Below are 14007 nucleotides of genomic sequence, written 5' to 3'. Positions count from 1 at the left end.
ACAAGTGCTGATGTAGAAGCTACAGCAAGTTATCTAGAAGATTTAGCTAAGGTTTTTGATGAAGGTTGCTACACTAAGCAACAGATTTTCAATGTAGATGAAACAACCTTCTACTAGAAGAAGATGCTATCTAGAACTTTCCCAGCTAAAAAGAAGTCAGTGCCTGGCTTCAAAGGACAGGCTGACTCTTTTATTAGGGGCTAATGCAGCTGGGGACTTTTAAGTTAAAGCCAATGCTCATTTACCATTCCAAAAAATCCTGCAGCCCTTAACAATTATGCTAAATCTATTCTGCCTGTTCTCTGTAAATGAAGCAACAAAGCCTGGATGACAACAGGTGTTCACAGTATGGCTTACTGAATTGAATATTTTAAGCCCACTGTTGAGATTTCTGGTCAGAACAAGAGTCCTTTTAATATGATACTGCTTATTGACAAGACACCTGGTTACCCAAGAGCTCTGATGGAGATGTACTAGGAGATTAATACTGTTTTTATGTGTGCTAACGTAACATCTATTCTGCAGCCTGTAGATTAAGGAGTAATTTCTACTTTCAAGTCTTATTATTTAAGAAATGCATTTCATAAGGCTATAGCTGCCATAGGTAGTGATTCCTCTGAGGCATCTGGACAAAGTCAGTTGAAACCCTGAAAAGGATTCACCATTCTAGATGCCATTAAGGACATTGATGATTTAGGGAAGAGATCAAAACATCAACATGTTTGGAAGAAGTAGCTTCCAAACCTCATGGATGACTTTGAGGGATTTAGAGAAGGAAGTAACTGCAGTTGTGGTAGAAATAGCAATGAAACTAGAATTAGAAGTGGAGCCTGAAGGGAAGACTGAATTGCTGCAATCTTATGATACAACTTTAATGGATGGAGGGGTTGCTGCTTATGGATGAGCAAAGAAACTGGTTTCTTGAGATGGGATCTACTGGTGAAGATGCTCTGAACATTTTTGGAATGTCAGTGTTCATTGTCAACAATATTTACTTAACAGAAATAAATTATTAAAATATATTGAGAAGTCTTTTCACTTTCAGAACTCTATGCTTTGTAGTTGTTACCTTGAATAGTTGTTAAAGCCATAGTTATGTTATATCCTTTCTAATTGGTAGAGAGATGGATGAAGATGGAGAAGGAATGACCTCTGTCAAGTTAAGAGTCTATAGCCTTAATGTTTCTTTAATGGCTTTTCCCATTTTATTTTTCCTTTGATTATTCCGTAGAGTATTTGGAACTTGTCTTTTTATTTTTATTTTTTAGTTTTTTTGAGACAGAGTCTCACTCTGTTGCCCAGGTTGGAGTGGAGTGGTGCAGTCTCAGCTCACTGCAACTTCTGCCTCCTGGGCTCCAGCGAGTCTCGTGCCTCAGCCTCCCGAGTAACTGGGATTACAGGCATGCACCACCATGCCTGGCTAATTTTTGTATTTTTAGTAGAGACAGGGTTTTGTCATATTGGCTGGGCTGGACTCGAACTCCTGGCCTCAGGTGACTCACCACCTCTGCCTCCCAAAGTGCTGGGATTATAGGCGTGAGCCACCGTGCCCAGCTCAAACTTGTCTTTTAACTAGATGAAAAAATTATTAAGCTATGGGAATGTCACTAATTTCACCTTGTGGCTACACCTAATGACAGGATGGCAGACACAAAGGTGTACAATAAGGATGTGGCTCATGGTGTTTGTGTATTTCATCTTGTATTCTTGCCCTTCCCATTCCATATCTTTTTTCTGTCTTTCATTTCTTTTGTATTTTTTTTAACTAATTTCAGCGAGGAAATATAATATGTGTATATATACACATATAAGTTGCTTTTATGGGGTACAGTTTAAAAACCAGTTGAGAACAACATTTTCACATTCCGTAAGACTTCATCGTATTGTTTTCATCAAATGGGAAATAAGGTCAGATAACCTTATTATGATAACAAATATTTATGTAGTAGTCTCTCCTGACATAGTGAATATAACAGTGAGTCTGCTGAAAATTCTCTGCTTCATTAAGCTTACATTGTGATGCACTAATGGGTGGAGGTAGGTGCTATTACATTGTGAGGAATTGAGTCCCATCCTGATTTGTTTTCGACGTCTTAATTTTTGTCAAATTATAAAGCTTGTTGAATCCATTCAATTTTTTTGCCAGATTGATAGGGAATAATTATTTATTCAATTCTTCACGTATTCTTTACATTTATATCAAAATAGTATAGTGGCTTTGGCATTCCAAAATTAACAAAGAATGTGATAGTCATAGTAATAGTCATGTAACTTGGTGAGTAGAACATATATTCTGTTGTATTCATAGTTTAATAGTTTTTGACATGGTGAGTAGAACAAACCATTACTTGGCTAAAGAGTGTTTTTAGGAATTATATAAGAAGATAAAATGCTTACAAACAATTGGTATCAACTGATATTTAAGAAAACGCTCAGAGGCTGGGTGTGGTGGCTCATGCCTGTAATCAGAGGCACTTTGGGAGGCCAAGGAGAATGGGTCACTAGAGGTTAAGAGTTCGAGACCAGCCTGACCAACATGGTGAAACACCATCTCTACTAAAAATACAAAAATTAGCCGGTTGTGGTGGTGGGTGCCTGTAATCCCAGCTACTCGGGAGGCTGAGGGACGAGAATGCTTCAATCTGGGAGGTGGAGGTTGCAGTGAGTTGAGATGGTGCCACTGAACTCTGGCCTGGGTAACAGAGTGAGACTTCATCTCAAAAAAAAAAAAAAAAGGAAAAAGAAAATGCTTGGTAACATATATGTCTTATTATCTTATTATTAAAAGTTGGCTCTTTTTTTTCCCCAGGAGAAACCTCAATTATTTTTCCAATGCTTATGCAGCTGCAGTTAGTGCGGTGGACCCTGATGCAGGAAATGGAGAACTTTGCATTAAGGTTCCATCAGAGCTGTGGAAACACGTTGATGGTAAAGCACCAAGAATATATTGACTGTATACTAAAATCATGTTAGATTCAGAGACTAGAGAATTTTACATGAAGACTAATGATGCTGGCCAGGCACGGTGCCTCATACCCGTAATCCCAGCACTTTGGGAGGCCAAGGTGGGCAGATCACCTAAGATTAGGAGTTCAAGACCAGCCTGGCCAACGTGGCAAAACCCCGTCTCTACTAAAAATACAAAAATTAGCCAGGCATGGTGGTGGGCGCCTGTAATCCCAGCTACTCAGGAGGCTGAGGCAGGAGAATTGCTTGAACCCAGGAGGTGGAGATTGCAGTAAACTGAGATCACACCCCTGCACTCAAGCCTGTGCAACAGAGTGAGACTCCGTCTAATAAAAAAAAAACAAACACCAATGATGTCAAAATTGTAAATTAACCAGTTGAAATATACAGAATGGGTTGGAAGCCCTTTTTCTTTTTAAGGATCACTGGCTAACAGGATAATATCAGTTCAGAGCTGTGAAAAAAGCAATTTATTTCACCGTTTTTTAAAGCAAAAAAAAATTTTTTTTTTTTTTGAGACGGAGTTTTGCTCTCCTCACCCAGGGTGGAGTGTAATGGTGCAATCTTGGCTCACTGCAACCTCCGCCTCCCAAGTTCAAGCGATTCTCCTGCCGCAGCCACTGAGTAACTGGGATTACAGGCTCCTGCCACCACGCCTGGCTAATTTTTGTATTTTTAGAGGAGACGGGGTTTTACCATGTTGGCCAGACTAGTCTCGAACTCCTCACCTCAGGTGATCCGCCCGCTTTGGCCTCCCAAAGTGCTGGGATTACAGGGGTGAGCCACTGCACCTGGCGGTGAAAAATATTTTTAAAAAATCATGTAGATAGAACCATTTGTCAAGATTTGAGAACCCGCACAATATCAAATTAGTTTAGAATTATAGCATTTTGTAGCAGGAAAGATCCTGAAAAATCTGGTTCAATTCCTTCTTTTTACAGAAGAGTAATCTGAAGTCTAATGAGAGTGAGTAACCTGCTGAACTTCACTTAGCAAATTATTGGTGGAGTTAAAGCTAAAACACAGGGTTCCTGATACTCAGTCTGCAGACTTTTTAAACCTTCTTTGTGTCTTGTATAAAGTTTTAGCCACTGTAATATTGTACATTAGCTTCTGCCTTGCTTATTTAGCCTTATAAAAATCAAGATAAGGAAGTAAAAGACTTCTTGTTTTGTTTATTGCTTTATGTTGTGGGTGCTGGGGGTGGGATAGGGTTTGTGGAGGAACTTACCCTAATTTAGGGGACAGACGTGGAAGTCGTCATTGCCTTTTTAGTGTTTGGAGATAGTGCATATGATTGTAATGCTTGGAGGGAAATTAGAATCTTACAAAAGCAATGCAGTTTACAGTGAAGAAATCAAGCGTAACAAAATACATGATAATAATGCAAATTCTCGAGTAGTGTTCCCTACTCTACCTCTCATCCTTGTACTCCCCAAAGTCACCTAGGGTTAATTTTGCAGGAGAATGTAATAGGAGAAAGAACTTGAAAAGTAAGTGTGTTAGTCCGTTTTCATGCTGCTGATAAAAGACATACCTCAGACTAGGAAGAAAAAGAGGTTTAATGAACTTACAGTTCCGCATGGCTGGGGAGACCTCACAATCTTGGCAGAAGGCAAGTAGGAGCAAGTCATGTCTTCTGCAGATGGTGGCCAGCAAAAAGGGAGAGAGAGCTTGTGCAGGGAAGCTCCCATTTTGAAAACCATCAGATCTTGTGACACTTATTCACTATCGTGAGAATAGCACGGGAAAGACTTGCCCCCGTGATTCAATTACCTCCTACCGGGTCCCTCCCATACCATGTGGGAGTTATGGGAGCTACAAGATTTGGGTGGGAACACAGAGCCAAACTGTATCAGTAAGTTTGGGATTGGATTTGGAAGGTGTAAGTGTGCAGTGTGGGAGTTTTGGACTTTTTAGGCATAGTACGTTGTCAGAAATGTTGAGAGGAGGATATGGCATAACCAAAGGTGTATTTTGGGAAAATAATACAAGCAATAGTTATAATTGATTGGAGGTAGAAATACCAATAGTAGCAGCCTGTTGAGTTAATATAGGCAGACATATGGTAAAAGTCTAAACTAGGGTAAGTAGTGTGGTTTTTCATATAAATCTCAGTCCTCAATTCCATTTCATGTTCAGCATTAAATCTTTGTCTTTATTATATAGACCACTGTACTTATTTATGTATCAATGTGTGTGTATGTTTATTTGTTGCAGAGTTAAAGGTCCTGAAGATACACATCAATTTTTCTCTGGATCAGCCCAAAGGAGGTCTTCATTTTGTGGTACCCAGTGTAGAGGGAAGTATGGCAGAGAGAGGTGCTCATGTTTTCTCTTGTGGGTATCAAAATTCTACAAGGTAGATTATAGATTCTTAAATATTTCAATTAATTTTTAAATTGCATTTTTTATGTATAAGCAAGGCATACATTTGGTGTAAAACAAGAAATACTAGTTTTATTCCCTCCCAAATTCAGAGTTCTTTCAAATTACTTTGTTAGTCATTCCTCCTAAAAAAAATTTTTTTTTTGAGACAGTCTTGCTCTGTCACCCTTGTTGGGGTGCGCTGGGGTGCTATCTCTGCTCACTGCAACCTCTGCCTCCTAGGTTCAAGTGATTCTCATGCCTCAGCCTCCCAAGTAGCTGGTATTACAGGTATTCACCACTACACCTGCCTAATTTTTTATATTTTTAGTAGAGATGGGATTTCACCATGTTGGCTAGGCTGGCCTTTAACTCCTGACCTCAAGTGATCCGCCCACCTTGGCCTCCCAAAGTGCTGGGATTACAGGCATGAGCCACGGCACCCAGCCCTCCTTAATGTTACATCTCCCTTATTCTCTCTCATTTTCATGTTTACCGTTCTAAAATAATCATCTCACTTGATTCCTTCTTTTTTAAAAACTTTATATTGAAGTAAAACATACATATAGAAAATTGCACAGAATGTAAACTTTGATGAATTTTCACAAGTGAACAAGCCCACATAATTTACACTTAGACACAATATTGCAAGCATTACAGAGACCTCCTCTCACCTGCTTTCATTCTCTACTTCCCCACTTCACATTCTACTTCTCAACTCTGCTTATTTATTTATTTATTTATTTTTTGAAACAGAGTCTCATTCTGTTGGCCAGGCTGGAGTACAGTGGCATAATCTTGGCTCACTGCAACCCCCACCTCTTGGATTGCAGTGATTCTCCTGCCTAGCTTCCCAAGTAGCTGGGACTACAGGCATGTGCCACCACACCTGGCTAATTATTGTATTTTTAGTAGAGACGGGGTTTCCTCATGTCTTTAGTAGAGACAGCCTGTCGCACAGGCTGGAGTGCAGTGGCGCAATCTCGGCTCATACAGCCTCCACCTTCCAGGTTCAAGTGATCCTCCTGCCTCAGCCTCTGGAGTAGCTGGGATTACAAGCAGATGCATCATTCCTGGCTGATTTTTGCATTTTTAGTAGAGACAGGTTTCACCATGTTGGCCAGGCTGGTTTCAAACTCCTGACCTCAGGTAATCCACCGGCCTCAGCCTCCCATAGTGCTGGGATTACAGGCGTCAGCCACTGCGCCCAGCCTCTCCTCAGATTATTATAATAACTCCTCTAAACCAGGTATAATGTCTTATACACTTTTATGCCTCAATACTAAGTACCTACCCTGTCACATAACACCTTACCCGAATTGATGAAAGCTGACTATAAATTTTATATCTGGCTTTACCAGCACTCAGTTTGAATTTATACAATGCGTTACATACTTCAAAAAAGCAGTTTTATAATTTAATCAAATAAATTCTGAATATTCGTTATGCTTTATAAAACTTTTTACTGTAAGCCTTTTTTAGTTTCTAGAAATGAATGCTGCATAAAAACTGACTAATGTGCATATACAAGTTAAAATTATTTTTTAAAACATTGGAAACTAAGAATTGCTTAACTCTTTTTAGGGTTTGAACTGATGGTAACACATAATTTTTTTTTTAATGTTGCCAAATAGTATTTGGAAACAGATTTTATTTTATCAGATTTTTTTTAGGTTGTACAGTAAAAAGCTTCAGTAGCCAAATAGCTAAAGGTTTTGTTTGTTCATTTTCTAGAAATGCTAAAATAACTTGCATGTTGGGAAAGCAATGTAGGGGACACTTTGAATACATTTTCTATACTGTCAATCTTTTTTCTAGATTTTGGTTCCCTTGTGTTGATTCATACTCTGAATTGTGTACATGGAAATTAGAATTTACAGTAGATGCTGCAATGGTTGCTGTTTCTAATGGCGATTTGGTGGAGACAGTGTATACCCATGATATGAGGAAGAAAACTTTCCATTATATGCTTACCATTCCTACAGCAGCGTCAAATATCTCCTTGGCCATTGGACCATTTGAAATACTTGTAGATCCATACATGCATGAGGTAAGTCAGAGAGCTCTCCCCTCTTACTCTTCTCCTGGCCTTTTACTGCTTTTAAAAAGATGGATATTGACTGGGTGCAGTGGCTCACGCCTGTAATCCCAGCACTTTGGGAGGCCAAGGCATGCGGATCACGAGGTCAGGAGATCGATCCTGGCCAACACAGCAAAACCCGATCATTACTAAAAATACAAAAACTTAGCCAGGCATGGTGGTGGGCATCTGTAGTCCTAACTACTTGGGAGGCTGAGGCAGGAGAATGGCTTGAACCCGGGAGGCGGAGCTTGCATTGAGCTAAGATTGCGCCACTGCACACCAGCCTGGGCAACAGCCTGAGACTCTGTCTCAAAAAATAAATAAATAAATAAGTTTCCTTATCTGATATATATAATGATGTGAATTCTTGAATGAATTTCTTTTAAAATGTTGTATTTAAATTTCAGATTATTTTCCAACAGAGTCTTAGCATTTCAAAAGAGCTTCAGTTATTTAGAGTATAGGTTGATTTCTGTAACTAATTCTGTTCATTACTAATGTCATCTTTTTGTTTATCATGTTTTTGAATGTTGTGGTCCCATCTCTGGTATGTAAAATATTGTAAATTCAAAATTAAAGAGGAAGATTTATTCTCTCTTCAACCTATACAGAGGAAAATAGACAGTTAGAAACCCAGTTAGCATACTCAGGAAGACTTCTAGTTTCTTCCCAGCACATATCTTATCATAATTCATTTATCAATTGACAGGCCAAATAGCAGTTTTAGGCCTCCCCAAGCATGAGACTTCTGCTGATTAGAAAATGATTTATTAGTTAGTTGTTACCTCTCTTCTTTAGTCTCAACTTAGGTTTTTTTTTTTTTTTTTTTTAAAGAAATATATAAACATGTAATTTGACCATGTATATCTCAACAGCATTTCTTTTAGTCATGTGAATAAAAATTGAGGGCAGCAGGCTTTCAATGAGCTCCTCAGTTTGGCTTTTATATTTTCTTTGCTGAAATTCACAGGATTTGTAAAATCACTCATGGAAAAGATTCAGGATATTTTGTGTTGGTTTTGCTTATGTTGTCTTAACAATGACTCTTTTGGGGAGGGGGGAGGGATTGCATTGGGAGTTATACCTGATGTAAATGACGAGTTGATGGGTGCAGCACAGCAACATGGCACAAGTATACATATGTAACAAACCTGCACGTTATGCACATGTACCCTACAACTTAAAGTATAATAATAATAAATAAATTTAAAAAAAAAAAACAATGACTCTTTTGAAAGGTTTATCCACTGATAAGATTGGCAGTGAACTTTATTGTCTTTGGTAACTTTAAAATCAATGTTTGATTAGTACCTATTTTGTATTTCAGAAGAATTTTTTCCTACTCTGAGTTATTGAATAGGAACAAGGCAAATGATAGTCAAGAATTGTTTTTCCTGACTTAGTCTTTCTCTGTGTCAAATACATGAGTTGTTACCTGCATTATCAGTAAATTTGCTGTCTTGTAGGTTTGTCTAAAAATGAGTCCTTTTTCTGATGAATAGTATTTTTTATTTGCATACACAAATAAAATTATGATTAAATATCATGATTAATACAAAGGGAATGTTAATCATGATACTGTTTTGGGCCCTGATCTTTAATAATACATAGATACTTTTCTCCACTCTTATGGTAGCCTCTAATCTGTTCTTTTAAATGTTATTAGAAGAATAATTGTTATGATAAATTAAAAACTTCCCTTGCCTTTATAATTCTGCAGTAATTAGAACTCTTTAGCATGGCTTTCAAGATCTTCTGTAATTTGACCCTAATAGATGTTATAGTCAAAATAGTTTACTTAGACTTCTCTGATCGTACCTTTTTTCTTCCCATCTTTGACTCTGGGATGTTCCCTTTTCCTATACCAAAAATTCCCTATCAAACTTCTGTTGAACTCAAAAAGATTACAACGGCTTCACACTCCTGCGTGAAACCTTACATGGTTGTTCTAGTCAGTGATCTGTGTCATTGTTGATGGCACTCATGTGGCACAGTATCGGGGGAACCAGCCCCCAGTATTTCAGTGTAGGTTCTTTTCTATTTTCCCTAAGTGTCAGCTGGTCTGAGAAATAAAGAGAAAGCGTACAAAAGAGACAAATTTTACAACTGGGCCTCTGGGGATGACATTACCTATTGGTAGGTTCCATGATGCCCCTTGAGCTGCAAAACCGGGAAGTTTTTATTAGGGATTTCAAAAGGGGAAGGGGGTACAAACAGGGAGTAAGTCACAAAGATGACATGCTTCAAAGGGTAATAAAAGATCACAAGGGTAGAAGGACAGAGCAAGATCACAAGGCCAGGGTGAAATTAGAATTACTGATGAGGTTCCATGTCCTGTTGGGCACGCATTGGCACTGATAAACATCTTAACAGGAAACAGGGTTCGAGAGCAGACAACTGGTCTGACTAGAATTTGCCAGGCTGGAATTTCCTAATCCTAGCAAGCCTGAGGGTACTGCAGGAGACTAGGGCGTATTTCATCCCTTATTATCAACCGCATAAGACAGACACTCCTAGAGTGGCCATTTAGAGGCCTCCCCCTGGGAATGCATTCCTTTCCCAGGGTTATTCCTTACTGGAGAAAGAATTCCGCGATATTTCTCTTATTTGCTTTCTGCAAGAAGAGAAATATGACTTTGTTCTGCCCGGCCCCACAGGCAGTCAGACTTTATGGTTATCTCCCTTGTTCCCTGGAAATTGCTGTTACCCTGTTCCTTTTTAGGATACCAAGATTTCATATTGTTCAAACACACATGTTTTACAAACAATCTGTGCAGATAATGCAATCATCACAGGGTCCTGAGGTGACATACATCCTCAACTTACGAAGATGACGGGATTAAGAGATTAAAGACAGGCATAGGAAATTTAAGAGTATTGACTGAGGAAGTGATAAATGTCCACGAAATCTTCACAGTTTATGTTCAGAGATTGCAGTAAAGACAGGTGTAAGAAATTATAAAAGTATTAATTTGGGGAACTAATAAATGTCCATGAAATCTTCACAATTTATGTTCTGCTGCCGTGGCTTCAGCCAGTCTGTCCGTTCAGGGTCCCTGACTTCCTGCAACAGCACAGATCACAGTAAGAGATAGCATACAATAATTGTGTGACCAAAGTGAGATGTAACCTAATGAAAAAAACCAGAGTTACTATTTCTGTTGCAGGCATTTTTTAATCTCCTAACTGCCATTAAGTTTTTCTGCAGTTTTTGGTATGTAATTGAATTATTAGAGGGGGACTACAGTAATTATTTTTTATATGCAGATAATATGATTAACATTAACAGTTGATAAGATGCATTATTATAACATGCATTATTCACTAGATTAGATATTTATGAATAAGAAGTATGTTTATAATAAGCCTTTGAAATTTAAATCTTTCTTATTATGTGTACATATGAGAAAAAATTTTAATTGAATTTGGAACCAGAGTTATATTTTAGTTGGTCTAAGCATTCCACAGACTTATAATACACCATGAATTTAATTTTTAAGTACAATTAATATTTTATAAATGTGATCAGTAAAAGTAATCACTATTTTCACATTTTCTTTTTTTTTATTTATTTATTATTATTATACTTTAAGTTGTAGGGTACATGTGCATAACGTGCAGGTTTGTTACATATGTATACTTGTGCCATGTTGGTGTGCTGCACCCATCAACTCATCATTTACATCAGGTATAACTCCCAATGCAATCCCTCCCCCCTCCCCCCTCCCCATGATAGGCCCCTGTGTGTGATGTTCCCCTTCCTGAGTCCAAGTGATCTTATTGTTCAGTTCCCACCTATGAGTGAGAACATGCGGTGTTTGGTTTTCTGTTCTTGTGATAGTTTGCTAAGAATGATGGTTTCCAGCTGCATCCATGTCCCTACAAAGGACGCAAACTCATCCTTTTTGCTGGCTGCATAGTATTCCATGGTGTATATGTGCCACATTTTCTTAATCCAATCTGTCACTGATGGACATTTGGGTTGATTCCAAGTCTTTGCTATTGTGAATAGTGCTGCAATAAACGTACGTGTGCATGTGTCTTTATAGCAGCATAATTTATAATCCTTTGGGTATATACCCAGTAATGGGATGGCTGGGTCATATGGTACATCTAGTTCTAGATCCTTGAGGAATCGCCATACTGTTTTCCATAATGGTTGAACTAGTTTACAATCCCACCAACAGTGTAAAAGTGTTCCTATTTCTCCACATCCTCTCCAGCACCTGTTGTTTCCTGACTTTTGAATGATCGCCATTCTAACTGGTGTGAGATGGTATCTCATTGTGGTTTTGATTTGCATTTCTCTGATGGCCAGTGATGATGAGCATTTTTTCATGTGTCTGTTGGCTGTATGCATGTCTTCTTTTGAGAAATGTCTGTTCATATCCTTTGCCCACTTTTTGATGGGGTTGTTTGTTTTTTTCTTGTAAATTTGTTTGAGTTCTTTGTAGGTTCTGGATATTAGCCCTTTGTCAGATGAGTAGATTGCAAAAATTTTCTCCCATTCTGTAGGTTGCCTGTTCACTCTGATGGTAGTTTCTTTTGCTGTGCAGAAGCTCTTTAATTTAATGAGATCCCATTTGTCAATTTTGGCTTTTGCTGCCGTTGCTTTTGGTGTTTTAGACATGAAGTCTTTGCCCATGCCTATGTCCTGAATGGTACTACCTAGGTTTTCCTCTAGGATTTTTATGGTATTAGGTCTAACATTTAAGTCTCTAATCCATCTTGAATTAATTTTCATATAAGGAGTAAGGAAAGGATCCAGTTTCAGCTTTCTACTTATGGCTAGCCAATTTTCCCAGCACCATTTATTAAATAGGGAATCCTTTCCCCATTTCTTGTTTCTCTCAGGTTTGTCAAAGATCAGATGGCTGTAGATGTGTGGTATTATTTCTGAGGACTCTGTTCTGTTCCATTGGTCTATATCTCTGTTTTGGTACCAGTACCATGCTGTTTTGGTTACTGTAGCCTTGTAGTATAGTTTGAAGTCAGGTAGCGTGATGCCTCCAGCTTTGTTCTTTTGACTTAGGATTGTCTTGGAGATGCGGGCTTTTTTTTGGTTCCATATGAACTTTAAAGCAGTTTTTTCCAATTCTGTGAAGAAACTCATTGGTAGCTTGATGGGGATGGCATTGAATCTATAAATTACCTTGGGCAGTATGGCCATTTTCACGATATTGATTCTTCCTATCCATGAGCATGGTATGTTCTTCCATTTGTTTGTGTCCTCTTTTATTTCACTGAGCAGTGGTTTGTAGTTCTCCTTGAAGAGGTCCTTTACATCCCTTGTAAGTTGGATTCCTAGGTATTTTATTCTCTTTGAAGCAATTGTGAATGGAAGTTCATTCCTGATTTGGCTCTCTGTTTGTCTGTTACTGGTGTATAAGAATGCTTGTGATTTTTGCACATTAATTTTGTATCCTGAGACTTTGCTGAAGTTGCTTAATAAAATACTGGCAAACCGGATTCAGCAACACATCAAAAAGCTTATCCACCATGATCAAGTGGGCTTCATCCCTGGGATGCAAGGCTGGTTCAGCATTCGCAAATCAATAAACATAATCCAGCATATAAACAGAACCAAAGACAAGAACCACATGATTATCTCAATAGATGCAGAAAAGGCTTTTGACAAAATTCAACAGCCCTTCATGCTAAAAACGCTCAATAAATTCGGTATTGATGGAACGTACCTCAAAATAATAACAGCTATTTATGACAAACCCAGAGCCAATATCATACTGAATGGGCAAAAACTGGAAAAATTCCCTTTGAAAACTGGCACAAGACAGGGATGCCCTCTCTCACCACTCCTATTCAACATAGTGTTGGAAGTTCTGGCTAGGGCAATTAGGCAAGAGAAAGAAATCAAGGGTATTCAGTTAGGAAAAGAAGAAGTCAAACTGTCCCTGTTTGCAGATGACATGATTGTATATTTAGAAAACCCCATTGTCTCAGCCCAAAATCTCCTTAAGCTGATAAGCAACTTCAGCAAAGTCTCAGGATATTTTCACATTTTCTTTCAGCATCTTGAAATTATTAAAGAATAGATTTATGAGAACATTTATTTATAATTGAGATATTTAGGAAATTTACAATATTAAAGGTAACTGTTTCATTTAGATGATCTTCCTTGCTTCTTCTTTTCAGGTTACTCATTTTTGTTTGCCCCAACTTCTTCCATTGCTGAAACATACCACATCATACCTTCATGAAGTCTTTGAATTTTATGAAGAAATTCTTACGTGTCGATACCCATACTCCTGTTTTAAGACTGTCTTCATTGATGAGGCTTATGTTGAAGTGGCTGCTTATGCTTCCATGAGCATTTTTAGGTTGGTATCTCTTCATATTTGAAATGCCTAAATTAAGGTAATGATATGAAGAAAAGTTACTGATTTTGTGGTCAATTTTAAGACGAGCTTTGACCTTTTTTCTCCAATTTAAATGTGATTGGCTTTGTAGAAAATTTGGTTTTTCAAATTTGTAAATGTAGAAAAACATGAAGACAAGAATTTTGAGATAACTCAAAAGGCTCATCTTCATCCAGAATTAACTAATATTAATATTTTCCCCATTTTAGTCTT

At 38.1% G+C, this 14007-nt stretch overlaps 1 protein-coding gene across 9 annotated transcripts in view; it reads left to right on the top strand.

Annotated features, from left to right (window-relative positions):
• The window catches only part of TAF2 (TATA-box binding protein associated factor 2), a 108948-nt gene that overhangs the window by 22813 nt on the left and 72128 nt on the right, over positions 1-14007 (top strand). For 7 of the 9 annotated variants that reach the window (XM_077942427.1, XM_077942425.1, XM_077942426.1 and 4 more), the window contains 4 exon segments: positions 2810-2928; positions 5188-5329; positions 7153-7384; positions 13571-13755. In XM_077942427.1, the coding sequence (XP_077798553.1) occupies positions 2810-2928; positions 5188-5329; positions 7153-7384; positions 13571-13755 (678 nt within the window). 9 annotated transcript variants of the gene reach the window in all.

The sequence above is a fragment of the Macaca mulatta genome, chromosome 8, assembly GCF_049350105.2.
Source record: "Macaca mulatta isolate MMU2019108-1 chromosome 8, T2T-MMU8v2.0, whole genome shotgun sequence".
Classification (NCBI taxonomy): domain Eukaryota; kingdom Metazoa; phylum Chordata; class Mammalia; order Primates; family Cercopithecidae; genus Macaca; species Macaca mulatta.
The sequence above is the reverse complement of the archived record's forward strand: the minus strand, read 5'-3'. Positions and strand labels throughout refer to the sequence as shown.